Consider the following 19,154-nt stretch of genomic DNA (forward strand, 5'->3'; position numbering starts at 1 on the left):
TTTGCAATTAGTGTTCTTCCTGGGTTGGAGAAAAGTCATGTTTGGCCATTGGTCATAATAGCATTCTCCTTGGGAGGTTCTTATTGCTGGTTTTTTTTTTTTTAATTTTTAACTTTTAATTTTTACTTATTTTGAGAGAGAAAGAGACAGAGAGACAGCATGAGCAAGGGAGGGAGAGATAGATAGAGAGAAAATCCCAAGCAGGCTCCACACTGTCAGCGCAGAGCCCAATGCTGGCTCCAACTCGTGAAACTGCAGGATCATGACCTGAGAGCCATATGCTTAACCAGCTAAGCCACCCAGGTGCCCCCTTATTGCTGTTTTAAGGCAAATTCTCATCGTCATTTGGTAGTTGTTATTGTCTCTCAATGCAAGCCAAATAGGAAAGTTTGGAAGCGTTTGTGTGAAAAATTGTCTGCCATACTTTTTTCTTATATCTATTCTGTAACCTCTTGATGCTGAATATACTCTTCCACAAGAAGATTCCTCAGTAAAATCTAGTCCTATTTATATTCCTCAGTGTTGTGAAGTTATATGGACCTTACTTAAGCAAAATTGTTTCGGAGAAGTCACAAGAACTGCTATAGTGTTAAATTCTTTAGCAGTTTAAACACTATGTTAGTTACCAGATTGCTGCGTTCCCCTTGGCTTTCATAGGACCAGTGATGTTTATTTAAGACTTTCACTTACCACAGAAGTAAACAACTTTATATTCTAGATTCTGTGGTGAAGCTTCTTATATCTTTAAACACTAGAGAACTTATTCAGGACTAGTATTTGAGTTGTACAAAGAATATTAAGTAATCTTTTTTCTGTCAGATTTGTCTTTACTTTAGATCCTGCTTCTGACCTCTTGTTGTGTATTTTCAGATGCTTGATGGGCAATTTGATAACCTGTTGGCACTTCAACTCATTTTGCTCTCAAATAATATCAACCCATCTACTTCCCTTTTATTCCCCCTCTGTTTTCCTCTTTCTGGTAATGGGGACTTGAAGCCACTTAAGTAATTTTTGCCTTTTCTCATTGTGCACCACTATCTGGTCACTAGCGAAATCCCATGATGCTGTCTTTAAACATTACATTCTTGAGGCGCCTGGGTGGCTCAGTCGGTTGAGCGTCCGACTTCAGCTCAGGTCACGATCTTGCGGTCCGTGAGTTCGAGCCCCGCGTCAGGCTCTGGGCTGATGGCCCAGAGCCTGGAGTCTGCTTCCGATTCTGTGTCTCCCTCTCTCTCTGCCCCTCCCCCGTTCATGCTCTGTCTCTCTCTGTCTCAAAAATGAATAAATGTTAAAAAAAAAAAATTTTTAAACATTACATTCTTTTCTCTCTTCCCACTGCCTTAGATCAAGTCATTATCACCTTCTCTGGCCCTACCATTGTAACACTGTACAGATCCCTTTACTTTCCAGTACCAATGTAAATAACATGACAGCTAGATTAGTGTTCTTAAAGACAGTCATCTTAGCACCTTGTTCTACAGCTCTCTGATGCTCACCATTGACAATGGGATAAATCAAAAGTCATTATCATGGCCTTTGAGGCCTTCAAAAGACTGTATTAAAGTAAATATCCTCAACATGCATTTGGCTTTGAGCAAATGGAAGTGCTTTGAGCCAATCACCCGTTCCATGATTGGGATACCTCATACTTTTGCCTCCTTGGATATCCTTCTTCTTCATTTATCTGTTAAAATTCTACCCAATGCTCTAGCCCCAGGGATAATGCTTTACATGTCATTGGATGCTCCATAAATATTTGGTATATGGAATTTTAATTTATATTAATAAATGGAGGCTCCTTTATAATTATATACATATATTGCATATTTGTTATTTTAGTATATATTTACTAACTCAGGAGTGTACACAAGCATTCTCATATCAGTATTATTTGACCTGATTATTTTCCTGATTATCTACTATTTTATTGAATAATTTATTAGTTTTCTTTTACTGGTCTTTTACAATTCGACATCTAGGTTGTTTCCAATATTTTGCTAATATAAATAGTGCTGTGATGAATATCCTGGCATTTGCATCTTCGTGTGTATGTGAATATTTTCTCAGGTAAATTCACAAATTACTCAGTGAAAGAGCTGCATATTTTTAGGCTTTTAATGTATATTGAGAAGGTGTCCTCCAGAGGGTGTTTAAATTTAATTCCCACTGATGAGTCAGGCAACAAATAATGGCAGTTGTTTTCCTTGCCGTGACAATCTCAGTCTGTTCGTTTTCAAGAAAATGTCTGTCAGACACCCAAGTCTGAAAAACCAGTTTGTTTATCAGTCATTTTTTTTCTTTTACATATAAATGGTCTTCTGAGACAAAAGCTCGGTTCAGTTTGCAAATCAAATAATTGCCTGGGTATTTTCCTTCAAGGTGAGGATCTTACTTTGCAGCAGAAGCGTTTTTGAGAACTTCTCATTTTGTTACACAGAATGTAAGCAAGGCCTCTACTCAGACGTTGAGATTTAAGAAAATTAATAGTTTCTTCTACTTCATAAAGCATATTCTTAAATGAAACCAATCCCCCGGCCCCCATGGGTATGTGATGGTGAAGAATATAAAGATTGAAACCTCTGCCTTGACTTGCCAGCATGCAAGCAGTTTTACCTACCATTGCCTTTTCCACATTAGTGCAAGCGTCAACACTGGTGAAAAAGACAAATAACATCTTAGTATTATTATGAAACTAGTTGAGACCTCATGGGTATCTGAAAGGTCTGTACACGGCACTTGGAGAACATGGTACGCTGCCTTCCTGTCACTCCCTTACTGGCTAATTGAATCTGCTTAGTTTTCCAGAGCAGTCTAAGTATGTTTAGTTTTGCTCCGAATAAAATTAGAGCATCTCATGGAGTCAGAGTCATGTCGCTTCTCTGTCATTTACATCCCACACCAGGTTCATCGTTGGGTCAATTATGAATCCATGCTGAAAGAATGCCTGGTTGGCAGAATGGCAGTTAAACCTGCTCTTCCTAAAGGTAAGTTGTGCCAAGTGCTAACCTGGCAGTGATGTGTAACACGCACATACTTTTTTTTACTTAGATTTCGACAGATAGATTTAAATAAATCACTATATTGTTCTTATTTTTCACCGGCCTCCTGGTGCAGCCACTGTAAAGATTTTAAATGAATAAATGAATGAATGAATGAATGAATGAAGCAATGACTTAACCTTAGAATATTGACAGGTTTTGAGAGAACATTCATACGTGTGAGGAATGAGCATTATGGAAATGAATGGACTCTATTTACTTCTTATTTAGTTTTCATTATTAGTCTTTTATTCTGTTGTTACATGGGTTAGCTAGAACACTTGGTTAAAGTTGAATTTTAGACTCGTTTTTGAGAATTTATTTTTTTGAATATGTAATATAGTCACATGACTCAAAACCCAGAAATTATGATGTTACACAGTGAAATTTTTCCTCCCAGCTTTGTCTCCCATTTGCCTTGAACATTCCCCTCCTTGCCCCTATATTATGGAAAACCCGTGTTCTGATTTTAAACTACTTTTAAAATAAACCCGATTCCCTACCCTAACCTTCTGACCTGACTCTACAATCTGTATGATGTTGGAGATCACCTCTTTGCCTCCTAAGCTTCTTTCAGAAGAGCACCCTCTGAAAATTTTGGACATACAACAGGAATAGCAGAAATGCTGCACTTAATTCTTGACTGTGGATAGAACAGTAGTCGTTTCTTTTACGTAACTCCTGACTTTGACACTCAATTAAGAATAAATTGGCTTATCTGACCTGAGTCTTCTGTTTATTAGTTCAGTGAATTTTGTCATTCAAGGCCTCCGTCAGCAGTGTGGAAATAGCACAGGCATGCCCAGATTTGAACCCTAGCTCCACGGCCTATTGACTGTGCAGTCTTTGGGCCAGTTTCTACCTCTGACCCTCAGTTTTCATCTGTACAGTGATTCATAGGACTAGGAAGTAACATGAGTAAAGTTCCTTTCACCGTGAGTGTAATAGATGCTCAAAAAGGATTATTTCTTTTTCTTCTCATTGTTACAAAACAAATAAGCAGTATGTGTGTATACCAAAAGCACACTAATGTGACTTTTAGTGTCTGGAAGTTCTTCCAAACCAGTTTACGTTTTAAGACAATTCCTTTCTCCTTTTAACTGACTCCTAAATTCACTAATTCACTGCCAGCAGGAGACACAGTATTAATTCGAGTTTCTGAATGACTACTTTTACCTCATCCTGACTGTTCCTTATCTCATTTACATAATCTGGTACTAATGGTCATGTCTTCTTCTGTAGTATCAGAAAGTATGCGGGTTCCTGAGGCTCTTATTCCCTAAGGGATGTGAAGTTAGAAAAAGGACTTTTCTGGTTTCTTTCTTCCTCTCTGGAAATGAAAGACAGATGACTCTCAAAATACTTCACCAAATATGATAAACACCATTTAAAATAAGCGGATTGGTTCAAAATCTCCAGATATTTCCCCATACAAAAAGGGTAAGTTCAGGCAGCAATCCAGGGTGATAAGCTAGCTCTGAAGCCTCCGTTTCCTTCTAGCACTTATCTAGATGATCTGGGTATCATCTAGATTAAGAGCCATGCCAGAATGTTAACGGTCACACAGTGGGTGGAAGACCAGATTGTGGGTCTCTAAAAGCAGGGAGTTGGAACCGAGATCCCTTCCTATGGCTTGGACTCTTGAAGGTCTGTGTAATGAGTGAAATGGGAAAGCATGAAGAAAATCTGTCCAACACAAGGGAATGTCAGGTTATTTTGTCTGCCCTGACCTTATTTATGAGGTGACAGGGGAGAGGAAAGAGAGATTTCCTCAGAGAATTTGTAACCGCAGCCCTGCCTACATAAGAGTTGGGAATTCAAGTATATTCCACCTATGTGGTCTCAGAAACCTCAAACCAAAAAATAAAATGGCCTCCCATTAGTAGTTTCCCAGGCTGTTTGTCAGAGGTGTATACACATTTTCAATCGTGAAACACGCTTATGACCAAAAGCCCTCAAAATTCCCACAGGTACACATCAGATAATTATTAGTGTCCAATAAAAAATTAGACAACACATGAGGAAACAAATCATTGTTTCTTGTTTCTGCAAGAAACAAGAGTAGTATTTCACCCTTAGGGCTTCATTATTCATATACAGACTAAAACTAGTTATATTTGAAATGTTAAGGGCAATAAGAATCTATTAGTAACATGAGTAAAAAACAAGAGACTGTTAAAATTGTTAACAGAGACTGTTAAAATTTAATTGTGTTGAATTAAAAAACAAGAGAAAATTTCTAGAAATGAAAAATAGAGGTGGTGAGTTTAAAAATTACATAGCACAAGTAGCCAAAGAGTTTAGACATAGTAGAAGAGCTCAGCAAATGGCAAGATTGAGCAGCGTAAATTATACAGAATGTACCACAGAGAAACAAAGGGGTAAAAAAATATGCAAGAGGTGTGGGGGATCCAACACTTGTAATCAGATTTCCAGAAGTAAGTAGAAGTGAGACTGAGGAAGAGGCAACATCTTGAAGGGATAGTGGCTAAGAATGTTCCAGAACTAATGTCATAAATCCTCAAATTCAGCAAGTTTGGCAAATCCCAAACAAAATAAAAAGAAATCCACACATGGACTCTTTGTAGTAAAACTGCAGAACACTGAAGACAATGAGAAGATCCAGAAACAGCCAGAGAGAGATAGATTTAGTAACAGACCAGTGCTTAGTGAATTGACAGCTAAGCTACTAGGTGTAATTTATAAGCCGCCATAGCCTGTTTACCAGAAGAACAGTAGAAACCAGAAAACAATAGAACAGTATCTGAAAACTGCTGAGAGAAAATAACTGGCAACCTAAAATCATTCAGTAACAAGGAGGATTAGATACAGGTAGGTAAGACTGAAAAGGAAAAATTAAAAACTAAAACAGCACACAAAACCAAAATCAGGAGGTTCGAAGGGTCGAGAAGACAGGCTTTCTGAATCCTAATCATAAAAAAGGAAACTGTGGTGAGTATTCTTTCTCCTCGTCACCACCTAGCTCAGGGGGGTATGAACACATTTCCTACGCAGAATGAGATATGGAGTCAGATATTTTGTATTCATAAATTAAAAGATTCCTTTTTAACACTGTCCTCAGCTGTCACTGTCCTTAAATATTGATTACTAAGGCAGCATAGGATCTATAGAAAGCACAAATTTCATGAAGCTGACGGGGTCAGAGCACATCTCTGCCACTTATAAGCTGTTATGTTCTTTGGTACCAGTTGACAGATCTGAGAGTTTTCCCTCAGCAATAAAATGGGATTTAAGAAGAAAACATCCTAACATTATTGTGAGGATTAAGCAAAGGCATGTTTTCTGACCACTAGCGCCTAACAAGCTGCAGGGGGTTGGGCAGTAGAGCTGGTAGAAGTGGTTGCCGCGGTCCTAGCTACCTTCACCCCTCCACCCCTGCGGTACTGAGGCTGCTTACATTCTGTTCCTTTGTGTGTCCCTACAGTTATCAGGTGTAAACCAGCATGGACTGAAGTGTTTCACCTTGAAAGATGGTTCTGTTTCCATAAAAAAGAAAGTATTATTATTATTGCTGGAGCATGTGAGATTAGGGCTGTGAATCCAGGTTTCACTCTAAAGCCTTTTTGGAGTGTAAGTGTTTTTGCTAGGGTGAGGCCAGTAGCTGGGAGTGATGAGACAACTTGAAAAGCATTAGGAAGCAAAGACAAGAATTTTACAAATCAGAAAGGTGTTGATTCCAAGTAAGTGGATCGTTTTTGTTATTTGTTTTGTTTTGTTAACAGTAGAGACTCAAGATACAGTTTGGACTCCAGGCTAACCAGCAGGAGTAGAGCATGTAAAAGGAACAGAGTAACTAAAAAGAAAGATCTAATGTGTCAGAAATAAGGAATGTTCCTGATAATTAAGGTGAAGTTCCATTTTAACATAAGTACCAATTGTGCCTTTCGTGTATGAGCAGGGATTGATCATTGAACTCTGCTGGGCCTTATTGATAGAAATTATTAGAACAGGGTAACTGTGTAATTGTCCAAACTGGGGCAGCTCTGAGCAGGCAGGGAGGCTCTGTGAGTAATCGTGGTGAGACAACAGGGGATAAACTGTGACTGGCAAACTGCAGCATGTGTTCACTCTCCGGTTGGAACTTCTGGATGAAATGGGAACAGAGGATGAAAAGAGTTGAAGGAGGAGCAGAGAATGAAAACAAAGATGAAGTGAGAAGAGTAGGGGGAAAGAGACTGTCGTTGGCATGGGGATTTGTGGGGGGGAGATGGGCACCCAGGGGCTACACTGAAGGAGAATTTTAATGCATGGGCTTCTTTCAGTACCAGATCCCTCACACACTCTTTTTTTTTTTTTTTTAATTTTTTTTTTTAACGTTATTTATTTTTGAGACAGAGAGAGACAGCACGAACGGGGGAGGGTCAGAGAGAGAGGGAGACACAGAATCTGAAACAGGCTCCAGGCTCTGAGCAGTCAGCACAGAGCCCAACGCGGGGCTCGAACTCACATACCGCGAGATCGTGACCTGAGCTGAAGTCGGACGCTTAACCAACTGAGCCACCCAGGCGCCCCCCTCACACACTCTTTTAAGGAGGTGGTCTGCCAGACCCCAAAGCAGGGGAATCCAGAATTGCCATTTTATGGCCGTCTCCACAGCTGGGCAGTTCTGGGAAGATAGTTTTCAATTTATCTGGTGGTTTCTAGCATGGCGGTGATGAAATGCACAGGTATGTAGGAAGAAAACAGCAAAGCTAACTGCACCAGAATATAAAACATGACACTGGTGGATCTTTATCAAGCAAAGAATCAGTGTTTTTTGTAATCCTTTGTTTGAAAAGCATTACCATTTATATTGTGCTTTAAAAAGATCAATAATGAATAAAAGGAGAAACTTCCCTTGGAAAGTTAAGCCTCGGTTCTTGATTATTTATTTATGTGGAACACTACATTCTCTGGCAAAGATGAAAAATGTTCTTGCTTCTCGCCCTGTTTTAGTTCTCAGCTGCCATTATTGTAGCTGCATGCCACATGTGGCTGTCGAATGCTAGGATGTGCCTCGTCCAAGCTGAGATGTGTTAAAAGTGTAAAAGACTGCATTTTAAGACTTCGTTGTAAAAAATGTAAAATATCTCATAAATTTTACATAGATTACATATTGAAATGATAATATTCTGAATCTATTGTGGTTAGTAAAAATACACTACTAAAATTAATTTAACCTGTTACTTTTTGTTAATGTGGTCATTAGAAAATTTAAAATTATGCTTATGGCTTGCATTATATTTCTTCTGGGCAGCACTGTTGAAGACCAAATTTTTTAAAGTGGGTAACTTTAATGAGTCGATTCTTTGCCTTACAAAAGGAAGCATCTATGAGTTCTATAAATGGAGGGATTCTCCAATTGAATAACCATGGCCTTTAAATAAGGTACATTTAAATAAAAACCTCAGTATCTTCACTTTTATTTTTATACTTAAAAAATTTTAATGTAAGTAAAGTAAGTGTACTTTAAAAAATTTTAATGTAAGTCATATTTTAAAAATACTAATCATATTTTCCAGTGGCATAGTGCAGTGTCAGAAATGTCTCTGTTTTTTTTTTTTTTTAATTTGTCTTAAGTTCGTTTATTTTTTAGCTCGAGAGAGAGTGAGCAGGGAGGGGCGCAGAGAGAGAGAGAGAGAGAGAGAGAGAGAGAGAGAGAGAATCCCAAGCAAGCCCCCCACTTGTCAGTGCAGAGCCCAAAGGGGGGCTCAAACTCACGAACTGTGAAATCATGAACTGAGCTGAAATCAAGAGGTGGACACTTAACTGACTGAGCCATCCAGGTACCCTAAAGTGTCTCTTCCTAATTTCTCATCACTTTATCATGGTTTCTAATACTTTGTTTTTTGTTTTCATACCCATTCTCTCAAGCAGTTACTGACTGTAAAGCACTTGGAACCATATCAGTAGAATACTTAAAAGTGGAAGAGGGTTTAGAGCTGTTTTAACACCTTTACTTTAAAAGTGAAGATGCTATATGTTAACTCACTCGAATTTAAATAAAAACTTGAAAAAACCCCAATAAGTGAATAAAAATAAAAGTGAAGATACTGAGGTTTTTATGTATATGTACCTTATTTCAAGGCTGTAGTTATTCATTTGGAGAATCTTGCCATTTATAGAACTCATGAATGCTTCCTTTTGTAAGGTAAAGAATCACTCATTAAAATTACCCGCATTTGCATAATTTTTTTAAATTTATGCCAGTGATTTTCAACAGGGGTTGATTTTGCTACTCAAGGGGCCACTGTCTGGAAACATTTTGGTTGGCACAACTAACCTAGGTGCTCCTGGCATTCTAATGTGTAGAGGAGAGGGCAGTGATGCCACAGAATAGCCTACCATGCACAGGATAGACTCCCACAACAAAGAATTGTCCAGCCCAAAATGTTACTAGTGCTGAAGTAGTGAGACCCTCTACTTTAGTTTTCTATTCTTAAAAATGATAGTATCCACAGCACATGTATGTGAAGCTCGTATGTAAGACAAATAACTATTGAATGGGCTGGCTGCTGGCTGGAAGTTCGACGTAGAGTCAAAGTTCTCTCATCGAGGAGCTTCAGTTTCTTCGGTAAAATGGGCTCAGTGGGTGGGCAAAATAAAAGCTCAGGTGCCAACTGATAGGGGGAAAGCAAGGCCAGCCGAGGCTTAACTAGTGGAGAGAAAGAGCAAGGTGTTATGGTGATATGGACCTTACCAGATGAGTAAATTTGCTGTGTTAGTCAGGCTGCCTTAATTTGCTTTTGCTGCTGTCAGTCCATTGTCTGAGTGATTCCTGCCAGAAAGATATAAGGGAGAGGTCATTGAAAATGGGGGTGAGAAGTCCCTGGTCAAGGGCAGGTGCAAACCTGAATAGGAAGTGTGTCATGCTTTGTGGGTGCTACTGACCAGTGTTTGGTTTAGGTTAGTATTTGTTTTGTTTTCAGGGAAAGATGATTTTTGAACATGTGTATATTCATGTGCAGGTGATGCCAAATAAGGAAGGAGTGGTTAACCCTAAGAGGATATGACAAGAATGGAAAATAACTCATAAATTGGGGGATTGAATAAAAAATATCAAGTATACCCTACCTACAGAGAAACCACAAACTTCTAAAAATGCAGCTTATTCTGTGACTAGTTAAATGAGTAGTAGGAAGAAAACTGACCAGGAGTACCTACACATTCTAGTACTTTAAAATCTCTTTAACCCTGGAATTTTTCAGAGTATGTATTTCAACTATTAATTACTTATTTTAATTCTGCCAGTAAACTATTTCTAGGGTGAGGGGTAATTCTGAGCCTTGAAGTTTAAGGGATGTATAAAATTTAAAGGTAATTCAGAAGATGATTACAAAGATGAGTAAAGGAAAGTAAAAAGGTAAAGATAGTTTAGAAATATTGAAATCATTAAATTTTATAAGATTTGAGAAATTAGTGTGTAACTTGAAACGAAAATAAGACTTAAGCCTCATTTATGTTATGAGGAGTTCCATTTAGAAATATGGAAGAATTTCTAGAGAAAAAATGATTATTAAACATATTGTAGAGAGCCAGGGAGCCATCTTCTGGCAAGCCTGAGTAGTTAAGGGAATATAGAATGCTGCATTTTGGTCTTGGTGATAAGATCTCTGGTAATAAGACTGAGCTCATATCTGGTGGTTACGTGATACTGACCTTTGGAAATAAGAAGATGAGGTATGTAGCTACATGTTAAATGCTCAAATATAAATACTCAGCATTTGTCTTCCTAGGATGCTTTTCTTCAGGGCCTCGGTGACAAATGCCTGGATATTGTCAAAACGTAGCTAAAATATTACCTCCTCAATGGAGTCCTTTCAAATTCCTTCCAACTAGAGATATCCCATTCTATGCTTCTAGGTATGCTACATACCTCTTTTAAAGCATTTATCATATTGTGTGTGTTCAAGAGAATGTATCAACATTTTATTTTTAATTCCATTTATTTAATTTTTTTGAATAAGTAATGCATTCACATGATTCAAGTATGTGTAATGCATTCAAGTATGTGTAAGTAATGCATATCACATGATTCATACCTCGGTCTCCCATCTACTGGTTTCCCCTCCCATGTATACACAAAGGTAACCATGTTATTCTAATTTTTATGAATCCTTCCAAATTTATGGGTGCATAAGCAAACAATATATATTCGTATTTTCCTAACTTTTTATCAAAATGTTTTCACATTATGTCACTGTGTTTATTAAGATGATGGCCAACAAATATTTATTTTTTTAATATTTATTTATTTATTTTGAGAGAGAGCGTGTGCATAGGGGAAGGGCAGAGATAGAGGGGGAGAGAGAGAATCCCAAGTAGGCTCCATGCTCTCAGTGCAGAACTTGAGGTGAGGCTCAGACCCAAAAGCTGTGAGATCATGACCTAGGCCGAAGTCAAGAGTTGGATGCTTGACCGACTGGGCCATGCAGGCACCCTGATCAAATATTTATTTAAAAAATGAGTATACTGGTAAAACAGATTTTTTTCTTTCTTTATTGTGGGGGTCCTCCTGTGGCTTCACCCAACAGAGGTAAACTAGATTGGGGCCACAGTTGAAAATCCTTACCTACCCTTTTACCGCAGAAGAGTAGAGTGCAGTGCGTAAACTGCAGTGCTGGCTTTCAAAATTACTCTGATCTCTCCAGAAAGCAGAGGTTCTTATCAGAGTAATGCAGTTTAACCAACATTATGAGAAAATACAAATTCTCTTGGCTATGGAATTAATGATCTAGACAGAACGTCAGATTTCTTGTCAGTCTCATGTGACTAAAAGGACTCAGATGTAAATATGCTTAATAATAAAAATAGTCTTTTATTTCTATGTGTCAGTGTTTTGAAAGAGTTGCAAAAGTAGAGTTTTTAAAAGTAATTTAGACCGTTTAAGTAGAAAAATCTCTTCCTACTGGTACTTCTTGTATTAAAAAAAAAAAAAAAAGATTCAGAAAAAATGACCTATGTAGTAGGATCCAGAAACTTCTGACAGGTTCAATCAATTCATGTCAGGCGGGAAGTAAATCATATAAGATAAACATATGTTTTTCCTTAGAAACAAATTATGTGGGGCAATTTTTCAAAAGCTGTGATCCTCTTAGATAAAAACAAATTGTTTTACTTGATAAATGACATTCATCAAACTGCCAAGTATGTGGTACGCCGAAAATAGATTTAATTTACTTTTATCTGTGTGTTTGTTGGTTGTTCTAAGATAAAACAAATAATTACAACTAAGTAGGAAAGACAGATGAAACCCACTGATGAAAGTAAGTGATCAAGCAAGGACATCAGTGATCCCTTGCAAACTGTAATGAATAGATTTTTATTTGGCACTTGATAAGCAGAGCTCATTTTGAGGTATAAGTCAAGTGGTTTTTAGGTCTTTTGCCTTTCCAGAAAGTATTAACACTAGCAATGGCATAGTAAGAAATATGATGCTGAGTCTTAGAGGCTATGAAGTCTAATCTTGGCTTTGTTGCTAAAAAGCTGTGGATTTCATTCAAGTCCTTGACCCCTGACTTTCAGTCTTAAATGAGGGGATCAGATGGTAATTTGCTGCATGTTGTTAAGATCCCTTTCAGCTTTGAAATTATTTTGGTAAAATAAAGAAAATAAAAAGAATAGTCATCTGGCCTCCTTAATCATGATTATTTTATGATAGTCGAGTGAAGCAGAGGTAATTGTGGTATCCCTGGTTGATTGAAAATCAGAACATAAAAGATTTGCAAGCCTTCATTTAAGTGGTTTAGTTTTTGTTTTCTATAAAACAAGGTTACCTCAACAATTGATATCTACCAGTTTACTGCTTGGATATTTTGTTGGCTTGTCATTCTTTTCTCCTCCTCCTCCTCTTTTTTTTTTTTTTTTTTTTTTAAACTCTGTTAACTTGCTGAGGGTTTTATTTTGACCATATGGTGTAGCATCTTTGGTGGTCAAAATACAATGTAGATTTGTGAGTTGGTTGCCATCCTGAAAGAAAATAACTGTTAAATATTACTGTGTTGTACATACAAATGAAAGTCTTATACTTTCATCATTTTGCCGTTTAAATTTGGAGTAAGCAATAATCTTTTTAAGTATTGACCTAGATTAGATAAGAAAGGTATAAGGTGTCTTTCTTTGAGTTGTTAGCATGAACATTTTATTTATAATGTGTAATATAATAAATTCTGAATAATTTTGATTACTTTGGAATATGATGACCTAAACAAAACTTGGGTTTTTATATGCTTTCTAAAGAAGTTAACCAAGATATTAGAAAAAAGTATTCAGAGAAGTAGAGAAAAGCTCAGTGAAGTGGGAGACAAACACCTGTGGAAGAAATGGCCCAGCAATTTTCAGAATGAAGCTTCCTTGTTTGAAACATCGACCATCTATTTATTAGCCTTGTTTTTCTCCTCAGACCTGAACAGAAAGCTCTTCAAGGAAGGTGCTGTTATCTTCAAATATTAGCTGATACTCTCTTTGATGTTATAGTATTATTATCTGACTTTTCTTTTCTAAATCACTGTACAGACTATCATGAAGAAAAGAAAGTCTTAAATGGTAAGTCATATAAATTTATGATAAAAAATGGATCGTATTCTTATGAATTACATTCACATAGAGAATTGTTTTACAGAATTATTTGGGTAGTATTTGGATTTTTTTTTGGGGGGGGAGGATATTTTTTATACAAAAGATATCTTTACTTACCTAAACTTAGAGGCTTTGGCAGAACTTTATAGATCCCTTACTCCAGCCATTACTCTTAGAGTAAGTAGTCCCTCCTGGAACATCCCTGAACATGGTGTTCATCTGCCTGCAGCTTGAATATTTGTAGTGATGAGGAGTTCCACCCTCAGAAGCAAGACAGAACAAGTCATATCCCTCAGGCATGGAGGTGAATGCCAGTGTTTGCATATAGATGCTGAATAGCCTATTACTACTCTTTCCAGGCTCAGCAGCTCTGGCTTCTTCAGCCATTCAGTATGACCGAGAATTATGACTGACATTCTCCCCTCCCCACCTCCAATCAATCAATCAATACATACATACATACATAAATACATACATATATACATACATACATACATACATAAATACGATGTAATGGTCAGTATTGACTCTTAGGAAATGCCTGGGGCTACATTGATTGAACTACTTGTTTAAGGTATGTTTTTTTTTTTTCCTCTATATTTATTTATTTTTTTTTATTTTTATTTTTATTTTTTTCAATATATGAAATTTATTGTCAAATTGGTTTCCATACAACACCCAGTGCTCATCCCAAAAGGTGCCCTCCTCAATACCCATCACCCACCCTCCCCTCCCTCCCACCCCCCCCATCAACCCTCAGTTTGTTCTCATTAAGGTATGTTTAGAAATAGGTTTTTTTCTCCATGTTTGCAAAAGAAAGTTATAGAAATTCAACTATAAGCTAGATTGCCAGATTAGTTACCCTTCCTTTTTTAACTTGAGGAATACCGTCGTCTGTGTTGTAGACTGACTTATTTCAGTTTTTGATGTAACACCTGAGGCTTTTTGTCTGATAGTATAGCACTGTATTAAATGAAGGGCCTATCTTGGGTTCCATATAATGATGGACTCTTTTGTGATAATAGGCATAAAACCATTGCTTAAAGACTAATTACTGATACACTGGGCATTTCCATTCCCACCACATATGGCTTCCAGAACCATTACTTTCCTGTTGCCCTCCTCTGGATGCACTGCATTTAACTAATACCTCGGTTCAAGGTGGCCTTAAGAATGGAATATTAACACATGTCCCTAAGTGTCTGGCTGGCACAATTACCTATCATGATCTTGTATTCTATAAGATTGTGATATTTATATTTATATTTATTAGCTGCTTCTCATTTTGGTTCATTCAAGACTATGTGGTAAGTCTGTGTATTTGCAGATGTGATCTGTCTGCCAGCAATGTCGTTATTCAAATAACTATTTTAAATCCTGAATGAGATAGATTACTGTGGTATTCCACTAGAGACCTGATCCCTTCAAATTAACAACAGTCATCAAGCAGCACTTTGGGGAAAGAGAATATCCATTCAGTCCACCTAACTTTAGTTAATTATTTTACTCTACCCCTCATTCACCACAGATTCCTTCAACTTTTCTAGAATGATATTATATATAAGGTGTTTTATTTTGCTTGGCAGATGTTGAAATCAAAGCACATTCCACAGCCTATGACCTTATTCTGTTCTAAAAAGACATATTTGTATGACATTGTATAGTCTTTTAGAATGTTTGGAAATTGTCTCCTTTGCTGTCTCATGAGATTTCAGGGCAAATTTGTTTACTAGTATAAATTTGAGGAAGCAGAAATGGTGGTTTTTGTAAGATCACAGTGCTGATACTAACTTCAAATCCAGATTTCTTGGTCCTAATCAGGTCCTAATAAGACCCTAATAAGATCAAAATTGAGTAACAATCTGTGAATCCTGTTGATAGCTTTTTCTTATGCAAAGTCTTAGATCGTGATGCATTTGTTTTTTATTTATATATCTAAGAGGCCTCCATATGATAAATGACATTAATCTCATAGTGAAATATCTTTTAAGTGATTTTTCAAATAATTTATTAAGGTTATCTTTTCTTATTTTTTGTCATTTGAGATAAAAATACATTTTCATTTTTTTTTAATTTTTTTTAACGTTTATTTATTTTTGAGACAGAGAGAGACAGAGCATGAACAGGGGAGGGGCAGAGAGAGAGGGAGACACAGAATCTGAAACAAGCTCCAGGCTCTGAGCTGTCAGCACAGAGCCCGACGCGGGGCTCGAACTCACGGACCATGAGATCATAACCTGAGCCGAAGTCGGACGCTTAACCGACCAAGCCACCCAGGCGCCCCTACATTTTCATTTTTATAGTCCTGTTGTTATACTTTTAGTTTTCTGGTAAAGCATTCTTCTTTAGGATTCACTCCTAGTTAGTTCATAACTGTGGCTTTGTTATGTCCCATCTTTGAGACTTCTTTTGTTTATCTGAATATTAATTATGTTCTGTAGAGTTGCATAGGAAGAGATGGCAACTGAGTGAGTAAGGCCTGGACTCAGGGCTCATGATCAGCCTCATCCCCCAAAATATGGCTGTTTGATATCTTGTGCTTGCACTTAAGTTGGATTTAAACAGAAGCTTCTATGGCTGGAAAGAATCTTGAAACCTCTACACTAGTTTGTCTCAAAGATGCCTCCCCTCTCTGATTTTATATTACTGTGACTTTCTTTTAAAGTTTTTAATGTTTATTTATTTTTGAGAGAGAGAGAGAGAAAGCAGGGGAAAGGCAGAGAGAGAGGGAGACACAGAATCTGAAGCAGGATCCAGGCTCCGAGCTGTCAGCACAGAGCCCGATATGGGGCTCGAACCTACAAACTGTGAGATCATGACCTGAGCCGAAGTTGGTCGCTCAACCAACTGAGCCACCCAGGTGCCCCATATTACTGTGACTTTTTAAAAAAAATTTTTTTTAATGTTTATTTTATTTTTGAGAGAGAGAGAGCATGATCAGGGGAGGGACAGAGAGAGAAGGAGACACAGAATCTGAAACAGGCTCCAGGCTTTGAGCTGTCAGCACAAAGCCTGACACAGGGCTCGAACTCATGAACCACGAGTGAGATCATGACCTGAGCCGAAGTCGGACGCTTAACCAGCTGAGCCACCCAGGCGCCCCAACTGTGACTTTTGATGTGAGACCTACAGGATTCACCAGAGACGAAACATTAAATTTGTTTTCCTGCACAGTTTGAGGAATAGAAATGTAATTGTTGCAGTGATTTGCAACAGGCCTTTTAGCAACAGGCCTCTTTTTTTTCCAAACTGATCCTTCCAGATACCAACAGCACAGTCCTGTTGTGGGAGGGAAATACAGAATGCTTTACAGAATCTCTAGAGTTCTTCCACATCTCTGAGTTCTCAACTAAAAATCACAGTTTTAGTGGGCTTTTAAAATGCAGTGTTGCTGCATGCTGACAGGATTGATTTCAGTGAGATTGTGGAGTGACTGGAACCCTCAGACATTTCTGGTATTAAATATAAATTGGTACAACCACTTTGGGAAATTGTTAAGCAGCAGCTAGTAAAGCCAGATCTACACACACCTTGTATACTTGCAAAAATGCGGATATATGTTCTTTAAGAATGTGCAGGTACATATACAAGAATATATATAACAGTGCTATTTATGTATAATAGCCCAAGACTGCAAACAACCCAAATGTCCAGCAACAGAATGTATAAACTCTCATATTTGTACAATGTAGTATAAATACAAACTACTGATGCATTCAACAGCATGGGTAATAGTTCAGAAGCCTCAAGGTTTGATTTATTGCTTACTATCAATCATACTTACTTGACATAATGCCAAACAAAAAAAGCCTCAGACCAAAAGAGAACATATCTTGTGATTCCATTTTTATAAAGGTCAAATACAGGCAAAAACTAAGGGTGCTAAAAGTCAGAATAATGATTACCCTGGGGGGAGGGGTGGTGCTGGCTACAAGGTAAGTTTTTGTACATCTATGATTTGTGTCCTTTTATAGTATTTTAATAAGAATTTTACTAAAAAGAAGAAAAAAAATAAATGCTATCTAGATGAACCGTAGCTGTTTTGTTTTTCTTTGTGAAGGCATGCTTCCCAAGAGCCAAGTGGCAGATACACTTGCCAAAGAAGGTTGTAGTTCTCCAAGGTACGGATTCTTGTTGTACTTTTTAAAAGCTAAATTACTTCTACACCAAAATAGACACATTAAAAAAAATAAACAGCTCTGAGTTTGAGTTCATGCTTACTGTATTAATCATGGTTCTTTGACATAAGAACTGTAGTGCTCATTTATCAGGCATTGTGGGAGAATGGGCTGTTTTCTGTATGTGTGAATTTTTAGTATAACTAAAGTTTGATCCATTTTAAACACTTATGTGTAAATATTTGTGTTTAAAAAATTTTAAGTTAAAAAATTTCAAAAATATTTTTGACTTTAAAAACTATTTGAAAATATTTTTCTGATTATAAAATATACATTCATGGTGGAAAACTTGGAAAATCTAGAGAAATAGAAAAGAAAGTGATAAAATCAGTTGTAATCTATCAACTCTGGATATATACTTAATATTTGGTCTTTTCCACCCAGCTTGATTCATATAATACCTATTTCCATATTATTCTATTTTGATAATACTGGCATTGCAATATATTTTATGAGCAGTATTCCTGTGTCATATTCTGCAAAAGCCATTTTTTTGTCTGCCTTCCATCATATGACCATACCATAATTTATTCAACTACATTGTTTTTCATATATTTAGTTTTTTTTACTGGTTTTTATGGAAATCCTTCAAAATGTATTGAATGGCAACTGTCTTAGTAAATTATGTGATCTCTATATATTTTTGTTAATGTTAACATTTCAAATGCCCTCAGGGTTATATGTATTCTTTGTAATTTTTTTCTCTTCCTTTCTCCCCACTGCCAGTCTATAATATAATAGCATCCTGCTATATTTGTTAGATTTATTAAAGTATTTCATATGCAATTTTAACTTACGGGCATAAGGAAATCTCCTCTAGGATTTACCCCAGGGTGTCCTTATATTTATAATAAGTGCAAAAACAGTATCAGTTTAATGAACATCTATTACAAAATGGAAGACTTGGTTTTACCTTAACTTTTACTGTTGAACCATTAAAAGACCTTGATGAATTATTAATCTTGATAATAATATATTTGTGATAGGGAGGAGTGAAGGTAATAAGCATGTAGATTTTGTCATGCTTCTTAAGAAAGTATGTTGTGTTACTGCTCTTATGTAAAAGATTTTAATATAATGTGTAACCTTTCTAAAAAGTATCTTTTCAAGGATATTGTTTGTTTCAATCCAAGTTGGAACAATTACCCCCTAATTGTAAGGCCTACCCCCATTATTTAGAACAAAGTTTACCTAGAGAAATATATTTTTCACTATAGATTTTAAGCTGCATATTTAAAATCATATACTTATGTTGTCATATTGCATATTTTTAAGCCATATATTTTTTAAATCACATATTTAATGACTTAATATGTGTTACTGTACAATTATTGATATAATTATTCATTCTTTTAATATT

At 36.7% G+C, this 19,154-nt stretch overlaps 1 protein-coding gene across 5 annotated transcripts in view; it reads left to right on the forward strand.

The window, feature by feature from the left end:
• Positions 1 to 19,154, forward strand: part of LOC102966675 (cytochrome b5 reductase 4) — a 93,203-nt gene that overhangs the window by 30,319 nt on the left and 43,730 nt on the right. For all 5 annotated transcript variants that reach the window (XM_042986750.1, XM_007090154.3, XM_042986752.1 and 2 more), the window contains exons 4-6: positions 2,903 to 2,984; positions 13,554 to 13,583; positions 17,677 to 17,737. In XM_042986750.1, the coding sequence (XP_042842684.1) occupies positions 2,903 to 2,984; positions 13,554 to 13,583; positions 17,677 to 17,737 (173 nt within the window). The remainder of the gene's footprint in view (positions 1 to 2,902; positions 2,985 to 13,553; positions 13,584 to 17,676; positions 17,738 to 19,154) is intronic.

Source organism: Panthera tigris, chromosome B2 (assembly GCF_018350195.1).
Source record: "Panthera tigris isolate Pti1 chromosome B2, P.tigris_Pti1_mat1.1, whole genome shotgun sequence".
NCBI classification, from domain to species: domain Eukaryota; kingdom Metazoa; phylum Chordata; class Mammalia; order Carnivora; family Felidae; genus Panthera; species Panthera tigris.